Source organism: Sceloporus undulatus, chromosome 2 (assembly GCF_019175285.1).
Source record: "Sceloporus undulatus isolate JIND9_A2432 ecotype Alabama chromosome 2, SceUnd_v1.1, whole genome shotgun sequence".
Lineage (NCBI taxonomy): Eukaryota > Metazoa > Chordata > Lepidosauria > Squamata > Phrynosomatidae > Sceloporus > Sceloporus undulatus.
This window is the reverse complement of record NC_056523.1, coordinates 180,620,472-180,644,515: the sequence shown is the minus strand read 5'-3', so window position 1 is coordinate 180,644,515 and position 24,044 is coordinate 180,620,472. Positions and strand designations below refer to the sequence as shown.

Below are 24,044 nucleotides of genomic sequence, written 5' to 3'. Positions count from 1 at the left end.
ATACAAATTACATATACATAAAGTAACAGGGCAGGAAACAACAACAACAATACGATTAACTTAAAACTCATGCCGGGTCATCAGTGCAGCTGGCAAAAAATAAAATAAAAAATAGGACACAAACCAATAGATTTAAATGACAATTTCCCCTAAGCAATAGGAAGACCTGACAGTGGAATACGGACTGCCTTTGGAGGTCTTTAAGCAAAGGTTGGATGAGCATATTCCAGGAATGCTATAGTGGTGTATTCCTGCATGGCAGAAGTGGTTTGGATTAGATGGTCCTTGTGGTCCCTTCCAACTCTAGGAGTCTATGCATCACTTACCTGAGTCACATTCTCTTGTCCCAAAAGCTCACCAAAGAGGATTCAAAAGCTGAACTCTCCCCCTTGTTTCCAAAACCTACACACAAGGACTTGCTAAACCATCCTAACTTATTTTCCTGCTTTGATTGTAATGGAAAACTCTGGTTTAATCCAAATCAAGATTGTCATGCTGAATCTGGCCTGTGATGTTGGGGGAGGGAGGGGGGAGGGGAGGATGGATAGAAGGGGTGGGTGAGTATCCATGGCAGATGGCTATGCATCTGCTTATAAATTTTTGGACAATTGTCCTAGTGCAACTGTATATCCACCATTATATGCAATTTCTTAGCCAAATAACTAGTCAGATGTTACATGTATTTATCCGTGATCTGCATACTTAAGCCCCACTGGTTTTATCTTACAGGAAGAGTTGGGGTTTAGTGGGCTAACTTTGTCCTATTGTATTGAGCTAGATAAGTTCAAGCAGGTATCTGGTGGTGAAGAAGGGTTCAGTGACCTTCTGACATTTTCAGTGCTGGTCTCTTATCCTTTGCTATCACTTCACTCTGTGTTCCAGAGTTGAGCCTTGGCATTGGAAACCAGCTCTGTTGCTAAGATCAGTTGAGCCTTGGCTCAAACAGAACCTTGATGATAGTGCTCGCCTTGGACTCTTTGGTTTGGGTGGAAAAGCAATCTGTGTCAGCTTTGCAGATAACTACAGATTAAGTCCATAAATAGCTGCATCTTCATCATTCAGTCAACTGATAAGCTGTAAGCAAAAGGAACTGGAATATTCATTGCAAGCAAACTGACACTCTTCACTACTGATTAAATGTTGACGTGCTTTTTCTTTCAAAGAGGGAAGGATATATATCTTCTAGAACAGCCTTCTATAACCTGGCACTGTCCAAGCAAGGACAGTTATAATGCCTGTTATTCCCAGCAAACAACAGCCAGCTTGCTGAGTGGAGATGATGGGACTTGTGGTCTTAACATGACTTGGGGTGCCTAGGGGGTGGTGGTTGGGAAATCTGTTCAAGAAATTTGGGCTTGGAAGAACCATCTCTTAGATTCTATTCTTCAGTTGGTAGTTTTGAGCATTTTAAAGCACTTTGCATAATTTAGTTTAGTAATCCTTAAAATGTAACGTTAAGACAGGTTACCTATGGCTGTTTCCATGGATGCAGATTGGGAGGACAGAGGCTGAGGCATGAGGGTGGTGGTAGTGGGGTGTTGTGCAAAGGCCAAAAAGTAAGCAAAGGTCAGATTTGGACTGTGGACCACTTGTCCACATAGCCATTAAATTACTTTACTTCATTTAATTTGGTGAAAAGACTGATTGCCGCAGTGAAAAATTCATTTTTGAACGTCATTAGGCTTTTAATACATCTGTCCTTCAGGAGTGCATCTTCTCATTATGTGTCTCTTTTAAACTCTCTCTTTTTTTCTATGTGCATTTTTCATCTGTTAGGACAATGGATGTAGAAATAGAATCCAGGAGTTTGCTCCTGCTGTTATTCGCTGAAGCTCTATAGAAAGGACTACCTGAATAGTGACTGGCTACAGAAAGAAAAAAAAAGAATCCTGTGATTCTGGTTCCTAGTTGGCTTTGCTCTAATTTGCTACTCCAACAAATATATATGTTTTTTCCTAGTAGGTGTCTATGCTTCTCCGGCTAGGAGAAGCTAGGAATCGACATGACAGACCTGTGTGTGTTTATTCAGGAAAAAGTCCTATGGATTAAAATGGCCCATGGAAGTGCATCTTAATTTCACTTTAAACTCTTGAAACTTCTCATTTTTGCTCCAGCTGGTAGCCTCCTATCTTCTTCCAAAACTGTAAAGCCCTCTGAAGAGGCTTCCAGTCCTCATTGTTTCAAGCTTGTTAACTGACTATATCATTCATATCCTTGGTGAATCAATAATATTTCATCTGGCACTCTTGCTTCACTTCAGAGACAGTGGTAATAATGATTGATTAATGGAGGCATTCTAGAAGAATGACTGATTGTACCTGTGACGGCTGAATTTCTGTTTCAGGGGTGAAGAGAGCCAAAATGGACTGGAACACTTTGTAGGGAGTTTCCTAATTTATTATTTTTATTTTTAACTAGTTAGTGCTCAAGAACAGATAAAACTAAATTACTCATCTGGTGCATGGTAGCATGGGGATAGAAGAAAGGGCAACCCTTAGTCTTTTGGATTTATTTAATTTGCAAATGAGCTGTAAAATGTATGCTTGCTTATGGAATGCCTTTTGGCTAGATGTAGCCTCTGCTATGCTGGCTGTGCGATGGCATTCTCCTTGCAGCTTCTCCAGTCTGCGCTGACAAGGCAGCAGTAGTTTCCTATGGCTGTTCCTCCTCCCACCCATCCTTCCCAAGAGCCATCTGGCAGCGGAGTTGGTCTGGACACTGCTGGGTTGGAATTTTCTCTCTCCTCTTGCTGCTGCCTCCTCTCTCCTGGGATATTTCTTTAGAGCATTGATTCCAGTTTGAAAATGCAAGTCTGATGTGTTCAGTACAGCACTGAAGCAGGAGGAGGTGAACACAGGCACATTCCTCTCAGAGTAGGTCCAGACTTCCTGGCGGGTATGAGTCTCTAAATTGCCTCCTGTGAGGAAGTCAGATGGCTGCAGATGTCTCTTCTATTCTGGAGATGAAAGAAATGCTGAGAAGCACCATCTTGATTTCCCACCCTTACACTATGGTGCTTGGGCAGAGGCAATTCCCTTTGCACCTCTCCTTCTGCCTACTAAATGACATGAAGGGCAAACCTTAAAAAAAACAACACTGCTGTAGGTCTCTTTTGCGGTGGCCCTACTTATGTATTGTCTATATGCCTGTCATTCTGCAACTCTCATCATCCTTAGCCAGTAGAGCTAGTGCTGAAGGATGATGGGAGCTGCAGTCCAACATCGCGGGCCACAAATTGACCATCCCTGCATAGTGGTGGTGGTTTGAGAACTGTCTTCCCATGAGCTCATCCAGTAGTGCTTTTCTGGAATCATTTAGGCAGAGGCCAGGAGGCATGTAAGTGGGCACCAGCTGAATGAGTATTTCTTATGTAACTGCTGCCCAGCCAGCATTGAGGTAATGATCTGACTGGAAGAACCCACGCACTTTCCACACCAAAAGGCCATAGAAACAAACTAGGAAAATATGGGCTTCATTACTTCTAGCGCAGCATGTAAAGCAGAGCTGGGCAGTGTATTACCCTCCAGATGTTGTTGGACAGCATTTCCCAGCAGCAATAGCCAAGATAGGTCATGGTGATGGCTGGAAGTTGCACACTAACAGTATATCTATGGGGCTACATAGTTGCCCATCTTGAAATGTATCTGGGTGATAACTGGTAATAGGCAATCCATGTGTGTCTGGAAGCTGTAATGGAATGGATGAGGGTGAACAATTTGAAGCTTAATCCAGACAAGACAGAGGCATTCCTGGGTAGCCATAAAACAGATTATGGAAACAAGAATTCAGCCTATGTTGAATGATGTTAAACTCCCCCTTAAGGCACAAGTCCCCAGTTGGGGTGTACTCCTGGATTCAGCTCTGATCTTTGATGCTCAGGTTTCTGCAGTGGCCAGCAGTGCATTTGCACAGTTAAAGCCTGTACACCAGTTGGGCCTGTTTGCTAAAACATCTGACTTGCCTGCAGCAACACATGCCTTGACTACATCCTGATTGGATTACTGTAATGCACTCTATGTGGGGCTGCCTTTGAAGAATGTTCAGAAACTTCTGGAGTAGGTTAGAGGGAGCACACCACTTCCATGTTGCAACAGCTTCACTGGCTGCCAGTATGTTTTCAAATGCTGGTTTTGACCTATAAAGCCCAGTATGGCTCAGACCCAGGCCATTTGGGAGACCTTATCTTCCCATGTGAGCCAGCCTGAACTTCTCTCTGTCTCACCACCTTCACATACAAGGTTGATAGGAACATGGGAGAAGGTATCTGGATGGTCCCACATTTTGGAACCTGCTCCCTAAGAGAGTTAGGATGGCTCCTTTATTTTCATTTCAGTGACAGGTGGAGACCTTTCTCTTCCTGCAAGCTTTTGGATACTGATGGAACCCTCTGTTTTTAATCTGTTTTGAAGTAAGATTTTAATTGGTTTTAATTCTGTTATTTAATCTTGATTTTGTATGTTTCTTTAAACCAGTGGTTCCCAACCTGTGGGTCAGGACCCCTTTGGTGGTCGAATGACCCTTTTACAGGGGTCGCCAAAGACCATCAGAAAACACATATTTCCGATGTTAGCAATGAAAATAATTGTATGGTTGGGGGTCACTACAACATGAGGAACTGTATTAAAGGGTCACGGCATTGAGAAGGTTGGGGACCACTGCTTTAAACTATATGTGGTTTCTTGAATTTTGGCTTTTTGTAAGCCAACTTTTTACCCAGTCTGGAAGAAAGGAGAGATAGAAATAAAGGGATGGATGGATCCTAAATAAACTTTTTCTAGCTTGGTGTTGACTGACAATCCTTCTCACTTGATTACCCTACACAGCCTATTACTATCTTGCTTCCAGGCTCCATGTATGGTGTGAGCAATGACATGGGCAGAAGGCTTCAGGTCTGCTTCAAAATGTCAAGAGATACCTCTACTTCCTGTCCCATTTGCTCCCAAATTGGACAGAGGAATTCCTTGACTGCATCCATACTGCAGAAATACTCTGGTTTGACATGGCTTTCACTGCCGTGGCTCAGTGCCATGGAATTCTGGAAACTGTAGTTTGTTGTGGCACAACTGGAGTGTGTTTAGTATGAATGTTTAGACTGTGCCTTGGATTTAAAAGTAATCCTGAGCTACACCAGGTTGGTTGAGAACAGCTTTGTTAGATGTCTGAGTGAAGGTGGCACCTCTCCAATGTGAACTGAATGTGAGTATTTCTGAGCAATTTGGTTTCATAGGCATACAAAGATGTAAGACAGTGGGCCTTCAAAAAGAGACAGATTTCTCCCTGACCTCTGCAAGTAAGAAAAACGCTAGGCTAGAGAGACAGAGAGTGCAGGGTGTGGAGTTTGTGGCAGAGAATTGCAATACCAGTGCTCCTTAGTTCCTGTACTTTGGAGGAAGAACGTTTACGTAATATATTGCAAGTCTGATCCACTGGGCAGTGATTTTATTTTTGTTTTTTGTGGTCCCCCCCCCCCCCCCCAGCTGTGTCTGCAATGAGCAGGATTGTTTAAACTGGTGAAGTCCATAGGACCTAGGAAAGAGTGGATATTGTGTACTTGCTTAAAATATGGGGGTGTTTTTTATTTCTGTATTTGAATTACATCTTTCCTTTCTGCTAAAAACTGGGGCCCAAGGTTTTCTGTCTCGGTGACTGCCTATTTCATACAGATAAGCCACCCTTTATGGTGTTGGATATCCCATGTGTTTTGTGCCATCTACAGCCACACTTTCTCATTCCTCATAACTCACTCACCCATGGATGTAGGCTTCTGAAAGCTGGTATGTTTTTTGCCTTAGGAGTAACCTGTGACCCATACCCTTTTTGTATACATTATACTCCCCTTTGGGTGATACGTGGAATGTATCAAATACTCCACTTCCCCATTTTGAACAAACCATATCTTTGTGCTTATCCTTTTGAAAGTCTGCAAGTTTCCTAATGCTTCCCCTCCACCATTCCAGCAGAGGGGATATCTCTGTTCTGCATGTTATTTTCATTACAGTTGGTCACAAAAATCTTAGAGGGATGGACATGGCCTTTATTCTAGAAGGCTAAACATATCTCAAACTGTGAAGCCTGATGCTTCATAAACTTGTTGTGTCTATTGTTATGAAAACTGATGGGCTTGATTCCTCCCAGAAGGCAAAGGTATCTTGGCAGATTTCATCCAGTTCTGCCAAGCAATAATAATAATAATAATAATAATAATAATAATAATAATAATAATAATAATAATTGAAAAAACACTGTAAGTTCCTTAAAAAAATTCAATTCCAAAGGCATGCAGCACACACCCCATTCATGTTTCTTCAATCATTTACAGATGTAATTACCTCCTGTTGTTATGTGCTGTTAAGTCAACTCTGATTCACAGTAACCCTATCGTAGAGTTTTCTTGGCAAAAAGTAACTTTTCCAAGCTCTAGTCATATGAGAGGCATTCAAAGGAAAGAAAATGTACACGAAAAGAATTCACAATAGGACGTACAAGTTAAAACACCAGGTCCATCTATCTGTTGTTGTTGTTAACTGCCCTCAAGTCGACCCTGTATAAGAGACAACTCCAAGACCCCCTATCCTCCACTGCTCTGCTTAGGTCCTGCAAATTAAGGCCTGTGATCTTCCTGATTGAGTCTATCCATCTGGTGTGCAGTCTTCCTCTCTTTCTATTACCTTCTATCTTTCCTAGCATTGTCATCTTTTCTAGTGAGTTATGCCTTCTCATGATGTGGCCAAAGTACAACAGCCTCAATTTGATCATCATGGCCCGTGACAAACGGGCCAGAAAGTACGCGCGGAGCGCGTACTAGGGTTAGAAAGGAGCAGTGCTTCTGCACCCCCCTAACACTAGTGCGCACTCTGCGCGCACAAAATGGCAGAGGCTGTTCCACATGGCCGCCGCCATGACAACATCATGACTGTGCCGCCTCTATACGGGGCGGCGCGGACGTGACGTCCTCGCTCCGTGCCAGGGCGCTTAGTGTGCCCTTAGCGCGGAGCAGGAAGGAGCTCCGTTTCGGAGCTCCTTCCTGGTTTGGTCCGCTGGGCGCAGCCTTCACACGGCTGCGCCCAGCAGACCAAAGGAGAAAGGGGCCAAGCGGCCCCTTTCTCCTCCTCCCCGCCGCTGCGGGGTGTCCTTGGGGCTTGAAGCCTCAAGGACACCCCTTTCCAGGCTGCAGGGAAGCAGCCTTTTGCTGCTTCCCCGCAGCCTGGAAAGCAGCGGATCGGGGCCTCAGCATCTGCCGGTCTGGCCGCTGAGGCCCCGATATCCCAGGGAAAGGGGCGGGTACAGGCCGCCGCTTTTGGGCGGTCTGTAACCCGCCCTTGCCTTCTAGGAAAAGTTCAGGTGTGATCTATTCAGCGACCTTTTTGTTTGTTTTTGGCTGTCCATGGTATCCTCAGGAATATTTTCCACCACCAGATCTCAAGTGAGTTGATTTTCTCTCGAGCCACTTTTTTTTACTGTTCACCTCTCACATCTTTACATGATGATGGGAAATACAAAATTTTGGATGATTCTAACTTTAGTGCTCTATTGTATATCTTTACATTTTAGAATCTTATCTAGTATTTTTGTAGCTGCTCTTTCCATTCCTAGTCTTCTTCTGATTTCTTGACCCTCCTTAGCAGGCTGACCTTGCTTAGCTTCTAAGATTGGATGGGATCTCGTGCCTTTAGCGTATGTAGGCCCTAAGAGCCTAAATAAAAAGGATCTTTGGATCTGGTAGAAGCTTCTGCTTAACCCTGGAAGAACTTCCTGCTTGCATTGGACTCCTACCCAGAAGGCCTGAGCTGGCTATATTATTATTGTCATTATTGTTATTATTGTTGTTGACCTTTAATTGTAAAGCTAGCTTCACCTCTTTCTTTTCTCTGTGAACCCCATCCTTCCCATGGCTCGCCACATTTCTCCTAACCTGATCCCCATCCGGCCTCTCCCTGTCTCCCTGCTTCCCTTCCTCTGTTCCCTCTGGAACTGCCGCTCTGCTGCCCCCTAAAGCAACAGCAATTCATGACCTCTTTCTCTCTAAATCCTTTAACCTCCTCGCTCTCACCGAAACCTGGCTCCCAGCCCATGATACTGCAACCTCCTCTGCCCTTTCTTTTGGTGGTCTCTCCTTCACGCACACAAGCCGTCCTGAGGGTTGAGGAGGAGGGGTTGGTATCTTGCTATCTAACTCCTGCCAGTTTCAAGTTCTATCTTTTCCCCCCAGCTATCATTTCTCTTCCTTTGAGTTTCATCCTATTAGACTCTTTTCTCCTCTACAGCTCCGGGTTGCAGTCATCTATCGCCCTCCTGGTTCTGCCACCCAGTTCCTATCTGACTTTGAATCATGGCTGACATTCTTCCTTTCAGATTCAGTCCCCACTTTGATCCTAGGTGACTTTAATATCCACGTTGACGATTCCAATAACCCTACAACATCTCGCTTTAACTCTCTGCTAGCTTCTTTTGGCCTCCAACCACACTCCAACTCTTCAACTCATTCTCTTGGTCACTGTCTTGACCTAGTTCTTGCTGCAAACTGCGCCATTTCTGACTACCTGGCACTTGACTTTCCACTATCTGACCATCATTTTATCTCCTTTGCTCTCACTTATACTCCTCCTCCTCGCCATACTATTCAACGTCTTTTTCGTGATCTTCAATCTGTCGACTCTAACCATCTTGGTCTGACCCTGGATTCATCTCTCTCTTCCCTAAATCTCGGGGATTCTGCTGATTCAGCTATGTCTTTATTTAACTCCACTCTTTCCTCAACTCTTGACCATTTTGCCCCTGTCTCTGTACGCACTTCTTCCTCCAAGACTAGACCTCAGCCCTGGCTTACCCCCAACATTAAGTTTCTCCGGTCCTGCTCTAGAGCGGCCGAACGTCTTTGGAGAAAGTCCAAAGAGTGGACTGATTTTATCCATTTCAAATTTGTTCTTTCTTCCTTCTCACGCGCCCTCTCTATGGCAAAACAGAATTATTACAAATCATTGATCTCTGCCAATGAGAGGTGCCCGCAGCGTTTGTTCTCCACCTTCAACACTTTGCTTAAACCTCCCTCTCCTCCTGTCTCTTCATCTTTCTCTCCTAATGACTTTGCTAACTATTTCATCTCTAAGATTACCACTATTCGCTCTGAGATAGTCCCTCTTGATTCTTCTTCTGCTCTTAATCTTCTATCGCCTTCGCCTAACAAATTTTCTGTCTTTCCTCCTGCCTCTTTGGATGAACTCTCTACACTTCTGAATTCTTCCAAACCTGCTACCTGTCCTCTTGATCCTATTCCTACTCGTCTTCTAATCTCTATAGCTCCCTCCTTTCTGCCCTCGCTTCTCCATATCTTCAATCTCTCTCTCTCTACAGGCTCCTTCCCGTCGGACTTCAAACATGCTCTCATTTCCCCAATTCTGAAAAAACCTTCTCTTGACCCCTCCTCTTTGTCTAGCTATCGTCCGATTTCTCTTCTCCCCTTTCTTTCTAAGGTTTTGGAACAGGTTGTTTATTCGCGCTGTCTTGAGTTTCTTGAAGCCAACTCCATTCTCGATCCCTTTCGGTCTGGTTTCCGCCCAAGGCATTCTACAGAGACAGCTCTCACTAAGATCTCGAATGACCTTTTACAGGCCAAGGCTAATGGCCTTTACTCTGTTCTCATTCTTCTCGATTTGTCTGCAGCCTTTGACACTGTTGATCACTGTCTCCTAATTGACATACTCTCTGACCTTGGGTTCTCAGACTCTGTTCTCGACTGGTTTAGATCTTACTTGTCTGGCAGATCTTTTGCAGTAGTTGCAGGGGGTCTGACTTCTTCTCCTGTTCCCTTATCTGTTGGAGTTCCCCAGGGCTCTGTTCTGGGTCCCCTTCTGTTTTCTCTCTACACACTGTCCTTAGGAAAACTCATCAGCTCTTTTGGTTTTTCCTACCATCTGTATGCCGATGACACCCAGCTGTATCTTTCTGCCCCTGACCTTTCTCCAAGGCTTGAACAGCAAGTCTCGTCTTGCCTTACAGCTGTCTCGCAGTGGATGCGCCATCGGCGTTTGAAGCTCAACATGTCCAAGACGGAGCTTCTTGTCTTTCCTCCTAAGCCCAACCTTCAACACTCCTTTTCTGTCTCTGTGGACAACATTTCCATTCAACCAGTCCAGCAAGCCCGCAGTCTTGGCTTTATCTTTGACTCTTCTCTGTCGTGTATCCCTCAGATCCAGACCACAGCCAAGGCTTGTAGATTCTTTTTGTACAATATTGCCAAAATCCGACCATATCTCTCCGCCTCTACTGCCAAGATCCTGGTCCATGCCCTAGTGATCTCACGACTTGATTAATGTAATGTCCTCCTGGCTGGGCTCCCTTTTTCTCACCTCCGTCCTTTAATCTCTGTCCAGCATTCAGCTGCACGCATTATCACTTCCACCCACCGCTCTGACCACATCTCTCCTGTGTTGGCATCCCTTCACTGGCTCCCTCTCCCTTTCCGCATTCAGTATAAGCTCCTGCTGTCGACATTCAAAGCCCTCCATGGACTGGCCCCTCCTTACTTATCAGACCTTCTTTCTCCTCACCTTCCCACCAGGGCCCTCCGTTCTGGTAGTCAAGGGTTCCTGTCTCAGCCCAGGATTTCCTCTGCCCCATCCCGGATTCGCCCCTTTTCACTTGCTGCCCCTCACTCCTGGAACCTTCTTCCTCCACAAGCAAGAGCCATCACTTCTTTAACCAGCTTCAAAACGGAGTTGAAAACCATCCTATTCAGAGAAGCCTTCCCAGGCATCGCATAATTGTCGCTTACTATCTGATGTTCTGTTGTTGGCTGTTTATCGATCCATTCCTGTATTGCTATGTACTGTATATGCATTATCCTACTTGTGAGTATGTATTTTCCCTGGATAATGATTAACCTTCCATTTTGAAGCCAAGCCCTCCCTTCAGTCCATCTGCCTTGGTCCAGGCCTCGGAGGTTGAGAGGAACTGCTGGACCTCTTACCCTTTCCTGTCACCACTCCCTTCTCCTTCTGTGTCATGTCTTTTTAGCTTGTAAGCCTGAGGGCAGGGAACCGTCTAACTAAAAAGATTGCATGTACAGCGCTGTGTAAATTTACAGCGCTTCATAAATAAAGGTTAATAATAATAATAATACTCTGTTACTGCATTTATGTATGGTTCTTTTTAACATAGCCATATAGATTTCCAGCATTTTGGCAAAGTAGTAGCTGTAGAATGGACATTCTCCTAGAGTTATTTCCATTGTGACTTGAGCTTTTTTGCAATTGGATGTGTACCAGCTTGTGATACAAAAATGTTAACACAGCTTACTGCTAAAGTGGTGTCAGTTTGGTTTTCTTGTCTTGGGGACAAATGGCTCAGTCTAGCCGGTAACTAGTCTACTCCATTAATTGACAGTTAGACTCCAGTGAGAACACACTGCCGTCAGCTCACAGTATATTATAGTGTAGGAATTTGAGTGGATTGGATGGATGCCATGTGAAGTGGACTCACAGCACACTTCTGCCTCCATTAATTGACTGTGCTGGGTTGAATTTAAAAGGCCCTGACATTTTGTCTTGCTCCCTGTCTTCCCACAGGGCAAAGTCCCAAGAAATAGCACTCCAGGTTGCTACCACCAGGCAAGCCATATTTGTGATTGCCCATCAAGAATAGCTACTTGAATCACGAGGGGTTTACTGCTTGGACAACTGGGTCTGAGAGCCCTACCACCAGTGCCCAGTCTGCATTGCAGTTGTGGCTGTAATCATGCTGCAGTTACAGCTTGTTCACTGCTATTTTTCAGGGAAATGCTTGCTTGATCAGCATTTCGGTGGGATCAAGAGCAGGGCTGGGGGAAATTAACAGCCCTTCCGATGCTTTTGGACCGTAAATCTCATCCTCCTCCCCCACAATTAGTTATACTGCTTAGACTGGCTAGTGGGATTGTAGGGCAGAAATTTCTGGAGGGTCAAATGTCCCCCAGCCCTGGCATAAAGATATGCCAGATGGGTAGACTCAATCAGAGGGTTAAGGGCATAAATCTACAGGAATTTCGCAGAGTAGTGGAGGCTAGGGGGCTTGGAGATGTCTCATTCAACAGGATCACCATGAGTTGGGGTTGACTCAAGTGCAGTTAACAACAACAAACATAAGGCCTGTAAAAGATTTAAACACTATGAAGGAACCAAGTCCTGTCTGATTTTGGAAGTTAAGTAGGATCAGGTCTGGTTTATAGTTGGATGGGGGACCTCTAATATTAGGTGCTGTGGGTTATAGTTCAGAGGAAGGAACTGGCAAGACCCCCTCTTGAGTATTCAATTCATGGGGTCAACGTAACTGAACAGGGGAATTGAGTGCCTACACATCTATAAAGGAGCTGATGCCCTTTTTGCTGACAAAAGACTGTGGCTGAAAAATTGTGGGTTTCCTAAGGCTATACTGTATAGTGAATTCATGACAGAGGTAGGTGGGCATTTAAGTTGAAGATTTCTTGATTCATAGCCAGTGTGGTTTTGTGATTTGAGTGTTGGACTACAACTCTGGGGCTCAAAGTTCAGAACCTGGTTTGGTCATGAAACCCACTGGGTGGCCTTGGGCAAGTCACACCCTCTCAGCCTTGAGGAAGGCAATGGCAAAGCTTCTCTGAACAAATCTTGCCAAGAAACTTCCATGATAGGTTCTACTTAGGGTTGCCATAAGTATGAAATGACTTGAAGGATCACAACATCAACAACAAAAGCTGTGGACTGTGACTCTGGAGACCAGGGTTCAAATTCTTGCTCAGACATGGAAGCCTACTTGGCGACCTTGGGCAAGTCACACTCCTTCAGCCTCAAAGGAGGGCAAAGGAACTTTGCCAAGAAAACCCTGTGGCAGGATCGCCATAAGTAAGAAATGACTTAAAGACATGTGACAACAAAGAAAAGAGGGTAGTGGCGTGAAAAAGATATGTTCGGATATTTGTGGTTCTAGCCTCTTTCTTAGCAGGCATCAGCCTTGTCCTGCTAATCAGCTCATCCTCCAGTTACCTAAAAGGGGATGTAGCACTTGACCGAAAACAGTTGACTATTTTGGTTTAGTTGCTGCAGTGCCATTGACTGAAAAACCCTAAAGAATGAGTGCAAATGGATCCTCCTTGTTCACTCACAGTGCTTGGGAGAAGTTACTTTTTTGTGACTAGAGCTCCAAAAATCTCCCAGGCAGCCTGGCTTTTCTCTTTCATTCAGCACTCTGGGTCAAAGGAAGGAAAAGAAATTTGTGGTTTAGGCTTGCTGGAGGCAGAGAAAGAAGGAGCAGGCTCTAGAAGGGAGAGAGGGGGAGTTTCTCATCCGTCAATAACACATTTTAAAACTTGTAATTGAGAATTAGAGAAGGGAATCACTAATATGATTTGTCCACTCTGAAGTTCTCACCAACCATGGCGTCTTCCTGACTGGTCCTCCCCACTCTCCCTGAGCTCAACTTGCACACCAGCTTCCTCCTTTGCCCACTGTGGCGGGATGTCTGTGTTTATGTTTAGGCTCTATGTTGGTTGCAACTGCAGTACGCAGGGTGTAATTTTTTAAAAAGCAGCCTTTTCTGTGTTCTTTTTTATACAAGAGGTTGAAGACTGGTTTCTGATACTTTAAGTTGGAAGTATCAGCACTTTTTGTTGTGCCCTAAAAAAAGAAGAGGAAATAAAAAATGGCATTTTAAAATGGGATTTGTAAGAATCTCTTGTGGTTTTCAAAGAATGCTGTTGGTAAATGTATGTTCTGAGTCAAACTGACTTTTAGAAAGTGTATTTTTGTTACAGTAGAAGCAGTTAAAAAAAGATGATAGTTTGCATTCAAAGAAAGAAGGTACAGGAAATGTAATTCTTACATTAATCATTGAAGACAAGCATAGAAGATTGAAAACACCTTTGACACAACTTGGTGAGTTCAAGGGTGCTCTTCAGTCACAAAGGGGTGGAACAGACGGGAAGGAAAAAGCGGCTTGATTCTGCTTTTTCCAAAAGTGGGTTGAAACCCTGCTGCCTGCACACTCCGCTCACAAGGCAGGCTGAATAAGCACTGTGTTAAGCTGTGCTGCTGGGTGATTTTTTTGGTTGCCTTCCCATCATATGTGCGCACCATCGCACAAACACACCACCTGCGACATCCAGTTGCTCCCATGTTTGCCCAGATACCATTCCATTGGATGCCCACTCCTTTGATCAGCTACACAGTCACATGTACAATGCTCCACTGGTACACGGCATCTGTGCATCGGTGTGCGAGTGATACAGTTGCAAAGCACAATCATAGAGAATCCCCTGTATATGTCCCCTTCATCCCCTCACCCCATTCCCACCTGTTGGATTGTCTGGTTTATTTATATTGTACTTACATCCATTCAAGTTGTCACACTTTCATTTCTTTGCTTTGCCCCGCACTCATGCCAGAGTATTTATAAGCAGCTGCAAAGACACCCATTTTCTGCCTTGAGTCAGGCTATTCAGACTTGTGTTTTGCTCTAGTTTTTAGCTGCAGAGCGTGACTTCAGGCTGGTTTCCAGCTGCTTTCGAGGTGAGCATCGTCTAAATGCTTTGCATTCAAAGTGGCTTGAAACTGCTTTATTTAGCCCATCTTTTTCATTTACATTGGGAGGAGGGTTCAGCCATAGTCAGCTCCACTTGTAACTCCCTCCCTTTCTTCCATATTTTTTCTTTGCACAGAGATTTGCTGAAGAGAGAAAGAGAGAACAGACGCAAAATACTTTCAGATTGGTAGTGACAGGAGCCCTTTGGCTAGAAGCATCCTCAGGAGTGTGATTAGTGTAATTGTTGGTGGGGTGGAGTTTAGAACCAAGGAACATAAATGGTCTCTGAGAAATGTATTTGAAGGTCTGGCTTCAAGAACCTTTTGAATTAGGATTTTTATACCTGCCTGTGGAAGTCTTTGTTGCAGCTTCGTTTTGTGCTCCCAGTGGGACAGTTGGCAACCAGGAACAAGGTCTTTTCAGTCGTGGTACCCCTGAAAGTGACACTACTTCCCCAGAGCTGTTTCCCTGATATTCATCCTTCATTTTGCAGAATTTCTTTTCTCCGTTAAGCTTTTGCTGATGAACACTGTGTCTGCACTACGTAAGTAATCCAGGTTGACAACACTTTAACTGCCATGATTCAGTGATATGGAGTTCTGGGATTTGTAGTATGTTGGGGCACCAGAGCTCTCTTGACTGAGAAGGCTAAATATTTCACAAAATGACATTTCCCAGAATTCCCTAGCCATGGCAGTTAAAATGGTGTCAACTTGGATTATTTCTGCAGTTGGGAATGCAGACGAAGTTGCATAAATTCTAAGTCTTAGGTTGTTCCTTCACTCATGTTTTATTTTAACTTGATTCAAATTTGATATCTCAACCATTTGCTGGTGGTATTTTTATTGTTTTGAGCTTTTTTTTTTCTTAAGAGGCTTATGTACTGGGATGGCATGCAGAAAATAATCAAATACGGAAGTTATTTAATATGGAAGCTTGGAGCATGGCGGTTCTGTTTAAAAGAACGAGTGTAAGAGTTTAGAGCAGTGTGTGTATAAATGTATGAATGTGGAAGAGAGAAAAAGGGAATATAACACAGATTCCAATATTAAACTAAAATGTACACGGTGGATTTTTGCAGGCTGAGCACGGTAGATTTTTGCAGGCTTCTCAAGATATGTCATTCATTCTATGTTTTTTCCTATCTAGATCCTATTATAAAACAGGTTCATACTGTCTTCCTTTGCTACCTGTTGTTTTTTTTACCCAGAGATAACCAAGACTTCTTTAATTGGGATTTTAATTTCTTTCCCTTCTCCCCTTTTTATTTCTACAGCATTAGCTGAGGAGGTTGATCTCTATGTTGCACCACTTCCAAAGATTGGGGAACAAGCCCTGGAGAGCTCTACCTCACAAATATTGTGTAAGATTCTTGCTACTGCCCTTATTTTTCTCAGGTTTATGCCCCTTAATTCAAGTGATGTGACAGTATTGTTTGGTTCTGTTAGTTCTTAAGTTGTTTGATGATCACCTTGATCTTAAGATGGTGAGGTTGTGCTACAGCTTATATTACAGACTATTCCTGAGTAGTTTTATATGGAAATAGGCCAAAAGTGAGATGGCATAACCTTTAGCAAAAGGTGAAATCTTTGGTGTTTGCCTTGGATTCACTTGGAGTTTTTTTTGAAATCCTTTGTAAGAAAATACAGAGAGCTTTTTCCAAGCTCACTTGAGGATTTGGAAACTTTGAGTGTATCCATGCAACAGAATTATAGCTGCTTAATCCCATTTTAGGTTACATTTTGTGGAAACATATTACAGTATTTGGAGTTTGGAGGAGGAAGTTAAAATTCCCTCCTAAAGAGTACCTTTAGTGCACATGTACCTGAACTATGGTGCTACAGATCTTTTAAAAGAGAATTCTACATACCCTTCACTCAGTTACAACTCCCTGTAGAAATAATCTGTTTCGACACCAATTTAACAGCCATTGCTATTGCATTCTGGGCAACAAACTACCGTTTCCAGAATTCCATAGCATTCAGCCATGGCCGTTAACGTGGTGTAGATGCAGCCCCAGGTTCCATAGGAGGGAACCATGACATTTAAAGTGGAATGCAAGTGTTAGAATTATGTAGTGCAAATACACTCATTATATTTCCATCTCTGCCACTTTATTCCATCTAAGTCTCCCCTGAGCTCTACAAGCACACCTTCTTCCCCTTTCTTTCCCCCCTAACGTTTAAATACTAGCTACTGGTCGAGCAGCAGACTAGAAATATACCAAGATGATTTATTCTCTTCCTTTATACTCCACTAAGTCATCTTGACCCTTGACACTTTGGGCAATGGTGCACTGGCAGCCAAGGAACTGTGGGAGATCTAGTTGTCCTGTGTACTCTAGTCCTTATAAGAACTTCATCTCTTTTTTCCTTACACCTTATTGTGCCGATTTTTACCAGTGTGTCAGGCCCCAGAGTGACATCTCAGAGGGCAGGATAGTGATGAGCAAAGGAGGCGAGACACTCCCACTTCACCCCTTGACATAGTCCCCCAATCTTGCTACTCCAGCTACTAGTTACTGGTAAGGAAAGAGGGAGAATCTGCTTGTAGAGAGAGGACTGGAAGTGATGGTAGTGTTAGATTTTGGGGCAGGGCAGGCAGCAGAGATGAGCATTTGAGGAGTTGGGATTTTCTCCAGTTTGGATTTTGATTTGAGCATGATATGAACTTGGAGGCTTGTGAAGCTCATCTCTTGTTTTGAGATGACTTTTGTGAGCTCTTGAGTTATGTTTCCAGGTCTAGGCTTCTTCACTGGCATCTCTAGTGTGAACGCACCTCTACTGCAAGGAACCCTAAATCTTCATATTCTTTATTCACTGTGTATGACTGCTTCACTTACAGTTTAAAATATTCCTGGTGTGTTATGGATCAGACAGTGGTCTTGACAAAATCTGAAATCCTTCTACTTTTACAATACTTCTGCTGAGTTTATAAATGCTGCTTTCGTAAGATACATTTTAAATAGGTTCTGTTTCAAAACGGAAAAAAAATATTTGGGGCTGAATGTTTTCCCAGTAGTGCCAAGATATTTTGGTAAAATAATAGAAAGTACTAGACCACCAATAAATAGATCTTGCCATGCAGTTGATCTGCATTGATAACAGTGGTTTTAAAAACCTGTTCAGAAACAATCTGGTTTGAGGGGGTGAGCTGTGAAGTAACCACATTCATCGATGGCAGCATTTTATTTAGGTGTGTTAGAACAACCACAACAATACAAGGTTGCAAAGAGTTTGTTTAAAAAAAAAGAGATTGTAAAAAAAAAAAGCCGCTGCAAACTCAGGAAATGGAATATGAAATGTCAAGGTCTGTGTAATCTTTGGTAAAGTGATGCATACTGGGACTAGAACTGTCCAACTTCACATATGCTGGTGAGATCTGAACAGCTGGTGCTGTTACTGATCAGGAAAGAGATGGTGGGGTTGTGGTGGACAACTTAATGGAAATGTCAGCCTACTGTGCAGCTGCTATGTAGGGAAGATCCATGCTGGCCATAACTAGAAGAGGGGAATTGAAAATAAAATTGCCACTATCAAACCTTATGTGAATGTGTTGGGTGACCACAAATGAGTTAATGTGTACAGTTGCGGTTATCATAGCTGAAATATTGTAGAGCAGGCACAGATTCACAGAAAGTCAACTAAACTGGACCAGTTCCCATATGAGGGAAGGCTACAATGTTTGCAGGTATTTAAATTAGGTAAAGGGAAGATAAGAAATGTTAGATGAAAATAAAACAGGATGGGAAACTGCACACCATGTTTGCCCTCTAGATCCCTCTTTTAGCCACAGATGGCCAAAAATGTTACAGATGGTACAACTACCCCCCAGACTGGAAGTGGCCAAAAGACATAGAATCAAAGTGGGAAGGGATCCCAAGAGCCATGTAGTCCAACCCTTTGCCATGTAGAAAACTGTTGCTAAGGCACCTAATACAGGCCTGCATAACATATGGCCCAGGGGCTGCATGTGGCCCGCCAAAGGACTTCCGATGGCCTGTGAGGATGAGGAACAGCTTTAGTGCTCATTCACTGCTTGGCCTCCTGAGGAGAGGATCAGGTGGAGGAGAAGGAGGAAGAGCAAATATTCACCCGGCAAGGCTTCTCCGATGCTCGCTGCTCGGCTTTCTCCAGAGAGAAGGCTGGGTGAAGAAGGAGGAGGATGGACAAGCACTTGCTCTGCGAGTCTCCTCCACTGCCTGGTTTTCCCTTGAGGAGAAGGCCACGCGGCGGTGGCGCCAGAGGACAGGGGAACACTTGCCCAGCATGGCTCCTCTGCTGTTCAGCTTTCTCCTAAGGAGAAGGCCGAGGGGAAGAGGAGGATGGGCAGACATTCATCCTGCAAAGCTCCTCTTCTACCTGGCTTTCTCCTGAGAAGGCCAGAGAATGTAAGAGGAAGAAGTTCGATCATTCACTCCTCAAATCTCCTCCATCTGAGGAGAAGGATGGGTAAGTCTCCCGCACTGCTTGGCTTTTTCCTGAGGAGAGAGCCAGGCATGGGAAGAGGAGGACAGAATTAATATTTATTAATTAATATTTAATTTTTAAAACCTACCTGAAGAAGTTTCGACTATTTTAATTGGCCCCTACCTGCTGCCAAGTTCTGCAAGTCTGGCATAATAGGTCTGACATAAGGTCTGAACTTCCTGACAGTAAGGGCTGTTTGACAGTGGAACACGTTGTAGTGGAGTCTCCTTCCCTGGAGATCTTTAAGCAGAGGCTTGATGGCCATCTGTCAGGGATGCTTTGATTGAGAGTTCATGCATGGCAGGGGATTGGACTGGATGGCCCTTGTGGTCTCTTCCAGCTCTATGATTCTAATACGTGGCCATCTAATCTCTATTTTAAAAACTTCCATGAAGGAGAATCTTCCACTTTCCAAGGACATCTATTGTACTATTGAACATCTCTTACCACTAGGAAGATCCTTCTAATATTTAGTTGGAATCTCCCCGTTCCCAGTTTTGAAAATCTCCAGTTTCCAGTTTTGGATTTGAAAGAAACACTTTGTTGTTGTTATTTTGGTTTTTGGTTAAATAGTGCAAGAGCACCCAGCAGTTTCTTTAAAGCCTGGATTGCCACTTCTCGGAGCATTAAGGAGAATAGTTCACCTTTTTGATTATCTGGGGCACTTGAATGGGTTGGGAAAAAGAACATTCTTGGGGGCAGCTTGTGGCCTCATAGACTTACTTTGCCCAAGCCTAGTGCAAAATGGTGCATGTTAGAGAGGCCTTTGTTCTCCTTATGTTCTTAAGTGATGGTATGTATGATGCCCTAGCTTTGCACTTGCCTGCAGTCTCTATTTTCACTATGTCCCAGGGGAGTTCATCTCTAGTTTTCTGCCTGAAAAGGGTTGTCTTTAATGCATTGCTACTACCCTCTGTGTGCAGGAAAGTTGTTGAGGCTACTGTCTTTGCCCTCCTGATACTATTTGTCCTAATTCTGTGGGAGCCCTCCACATTTGCTGAAGTTAGGGGCACAGCACCCCCATGAAAGTGGAAAAACTGCAAAAAATAATAATAATACTATTGTCTTTGACCTGAAGGAATATCTCTCTAGAAACCTCTAAGTCCTCCAGCAGAACTCTGTGGTCAACTTCCACCAGAAGTTGATCATAGAATCATGCTGGAGGACCTACAAATGGCTAGAGATCTCTTGGTTTTCAGCATGGCTCTGTGGTCAATTTCTACCAGAAGTTGATCATAGAGTCATGCTGGAGGACCTAGAGATTCCTAGAGAGAACGTATTCATCAAAACTGTGAATAATCAAATCCTCAAAAGTCAAAGCTGCAAATGTTGAGGGCTGTCTGTGAACCAGGAACCTTGGCTGGTCTCTGCCTGGAAAAGATAGTTATGTGAATAGCAAACCATGGATGAAGATTTTGGCTTGTCTGGTGATAAACATGCTAGAGTCACTGGTTCACACAAAATGATAAACCAAGGTCTGTAGTTTGTTGAACTATTCCTGCTTTCATGGGGAGGAAGATGGGAGCACTAGGGCAGCATGCTTGAGCACAGTAAGCCAAGGTTCCCTGTATATGCATCCAAAGAAGGCCAGTAGGTTTTGACAAGCCTGTTACATTATTGTATATCTCTCCCCCCCCCTTTTTTTTTTAAAGGTATAGTAATGTTTTAAAATTGTTTCATGAAGAATAATGACATCTATAATTTTTTTCTATAGATCTCATACATCATAGAGTATTTTTAAAACCCTGGCTTTTGGGTTGTTTGTCCATCACTGGTGTTTCTTCTGAGTTTATATATACGATCATCTGTTTTGATTGGCCTTTGGATGTTGAAGATCAGCAAATGTCACCCAAGTTAAGTTGGATGTTGACTGGGAAAATTGAAATTGAGAGCTGTAAGAACATGTGACATATCTATGGTTATGAATAAATATTTTGAAGTGGTAGTTTTTTTTGGTTTTTTTTAAGTACTGGTGCAGTGGTATGCAACTGGTCCTCTCCAGACTGAAACTTCCATAATCCCTCAGTATTGACTGTGCTGGCTGGGGCTGTTGGGAGTTGCAATGTAACAATGGCTGGTGAGCCAGACAGACTTTATCATTTCTATATTGGTGTTCAGGCTTGCTGCTTAATCTCTGATTCATAATGTGTGCAGCTGACTGGCATTACTAGACAGAGATTTTTATGCCGTGTTTCAGGATGTGGTTTAAAGGACTAATTCAGCACTTTTAAACAACAAAACAGGAAGTGCTGGAAGATTCTTTGCCAAAAAAAAAAAAAAAAAAAAAAAGACCCACCCATGCCAAAAAGAGGGAGAAAAACACTAATAGAAATTTGTTTCAATTTATTAAGTGCATATATATATATATATATATATATAGATCCTTGCAAGCCATTCCTTTTTCCCACAGGATACCTCCTTAGTCATATGAATTAAGTTAAAATGAAATTTCAGTTTTGTAGCGATACCGCATTGTGCTTTATCAAGAGATGATAACTGCTAATAACTCTTCATTCAGGAGGAGCAAAGTAGTATTCTCTTTCCTCCTAGAGTATCTCTGGAAAGCAGATGAGTGCTTCCTCCATAAGAAGCATCTTCTGATGGCTGCTGCCTCTTGTGAATGTAATGTGTGTGTAAATGCAGTGCGGGTTGGTGAGGAATTGTAAGAAATCTTGGCAGAAATCAATTCATGATTGCCATATATGACTCCACAGAACTCAATTTCCTTATGGGAAAAAGAAGGCAACTTAATGACCTACATAAAGTGTAATGCTTCTTTGATCATAGCAGTGCCATAATTCTGGAGTTGGTGTTGGATTAATTGCTAGGGAAGTATCAGATAATTGAACAGTTCATACATTCAACATGATTTGAGTTACTAGAATCTAGGCTCAGGCTTGGCTGTTTCTCTGTTCTCCTTTTCTCATTCTCCTTTTCTCATTGTCTCTTTTGTAAAGAGAAGGTAGCTTTTACTGCAGAACATATAGGTGTTTGAATGAGTTGACATCCCCCCCCCAAATAGTACTACCAGGCAGTACATAATTCAGCAGCGATACAGAGCATGTGTGAAAAGAGCCAAAAAAAAAAAAAAAACCCTTCCTTTCTTGTAAGGTTCTTGGCTGGATAGAGGCTTCTAGTGTGGTGCTGATTAAGAAGATGAGAGCATCTTTACTGGATGAACCCAGAGGCTTAATAAGTCTAGGATCTTCTTTTCTATGGTGGCCAACCAAATGTCTCTGGGAAACTGCCAAGCAGGGTGTGGAGAACCACACTGCTCCTGATGCCTGAGTAAATATGTATCCATCCTGACTAGAATCCATTGATGGCCCCCCATCCTCCCTAAGTGTACTTCATCCACTTTTAAAGTCGTCCATGTTGAAGCCAAGTACAACTGCATTCCATGCATTTCAGCCAAAGCGTAAGAATTTCCTTTTAGGAAATTAATCAGCTTCCAGAGGATTACTGTAGCATCCAGGATTGTGATATCCATATTGAGTCTTTAAACCATGTTGTCCTCTGGGTGGGGCCACCATCTCTGTTGGTAAGAAATTTCAGCGGTTTCCCATGTTCACGATTAGCTGGATTGGGAGAATATTGCACTTTTTAAAGGTACTGTCACAATCAGATTTTATAGATCAGTGTAGTCAACCTGGTGCTTTCAAGATATTTAATCTAGAGTTTCCATACACTCTAGCTAGTGTGGCCAGTGATTGGATCATGGGAGTTACAGTCCAAAGCATCTATCTGACTGTTTGATATGGTCTTAAAGCAGCTTCATACATCTGGAGAGCACAGGATTGCCTCACTCTATTCTAGGTGCTAATCCTTTAGAGGTATTCAGAGAAAGTCAGCCCAATTCCATAGCACCTCTACTGTGGTTCCAGTTTCACATTAGCTACATCTGTGCGCTTTGTTTAGGATGGGATGTCTCATTAAACAGTTAAGCACTACAGTTGGCATCATTTGGTGCATAAACATTTACAGAAGGATAAGAATTAAGTGTGTTTCCAGAGATACGATTAAATCTGGATTGGAAAAATCTGGCCCCCTGGATGTTTGAATAGAACTCCTGTCATCCCTGACAGTTGTCCATGGGATTGATGGGAGTTGGAGTCTAACAGTAGCTGGAGAGGCACAGATTTCCCTTTCCAGGTGTAAGTAGATACCCCTATCCTTTTTCTTTTCAGCTCACATGATTGAAAATGACTAACATTATCTTGCCTTCAGTAGCTCTGTTTCATGAACACATTGATTTATTTATCTGCAGTTATATGTAGTGCTTTACCTTCTGCTTTCAATATTTCATGCAGAACAATTTCTTGTGTCCAATACTTTTGGCACTGCATAGAGTTGTGGTGGCTTAGAAGCACTAGAATAACTGGAATGCTTGCTGGGGAGTAGTGTGAATGTTGCGGGGGAGAGTAGAGATGGAGAAGGTATATATTTTATAAAAAGATAAATATTTACTTTGTAAGTGACCCTCTCCTCCCTCCACCCTTAACCAAACTGAAATAAATTATGCACACCAAATACCTGTGGTATTTGCAACTGGATCTAAAACTGAGTAGCTGACAGACATGCCCTTCATGAAACCAGAAACCCAGTTTCTCCTTTAAAGCATTCTGTAGTAGAAAGCGCAAGCACTTAAAGGATTGCAAAAACACGATTGAGCAATTAGAAACTTCTATCATCACATCTTAAAAAAGAGTTCCCTTTTCATAGTTGTACTTTTTTTTTTTAATGTAGCTTGCAAATTTGTAGGCTTTCATTTTTGCTTTTTTCATCTTTCTAAGATGCTACATTCAGGAAGAGAAAGAAAAATCCTGTGGTAGGTTTGCCTCAGGGTCACCATAAGTTGGAAACGACTTGAAAGCACACACACACATACACACACACAACAACAACAACAACATACAGTATAAAAAGAGGCAGACAGGTAAGTCCAGTGTTGGTCACAGCTAGAATAGATACGTTGAAATGAAGGGGACTTGCTAGTCACCACTTATGCAACCCTGTTGATTCCAGTGGCTCTGCAGTTGTTTGGAT

At 43.1% G+C, this 24,044-nt stretch overlaps 1 protein-coding gene across 1 annotated transcript in view; it reads left to right on the top strand.

The window, feature by feature from the left end:
• LRP1 (LDL receptor related protein 1) overlaps positions 1-24,044 on the top strand; it is a 392,141-nt gene that overhangs the window by 64,975 nt on the left and 303,122 nt on the right. The window contains exon 3 of the mRNA XM_042447614.1: positions 15,806-15,892. Coding sequence (XP_042303548.1) covers positions 15,806-15,892 — 87 coding nt within the window. The remainder of the gene's footprint in view (positions 1-15,805; positions 15,893-24,044) is intronic.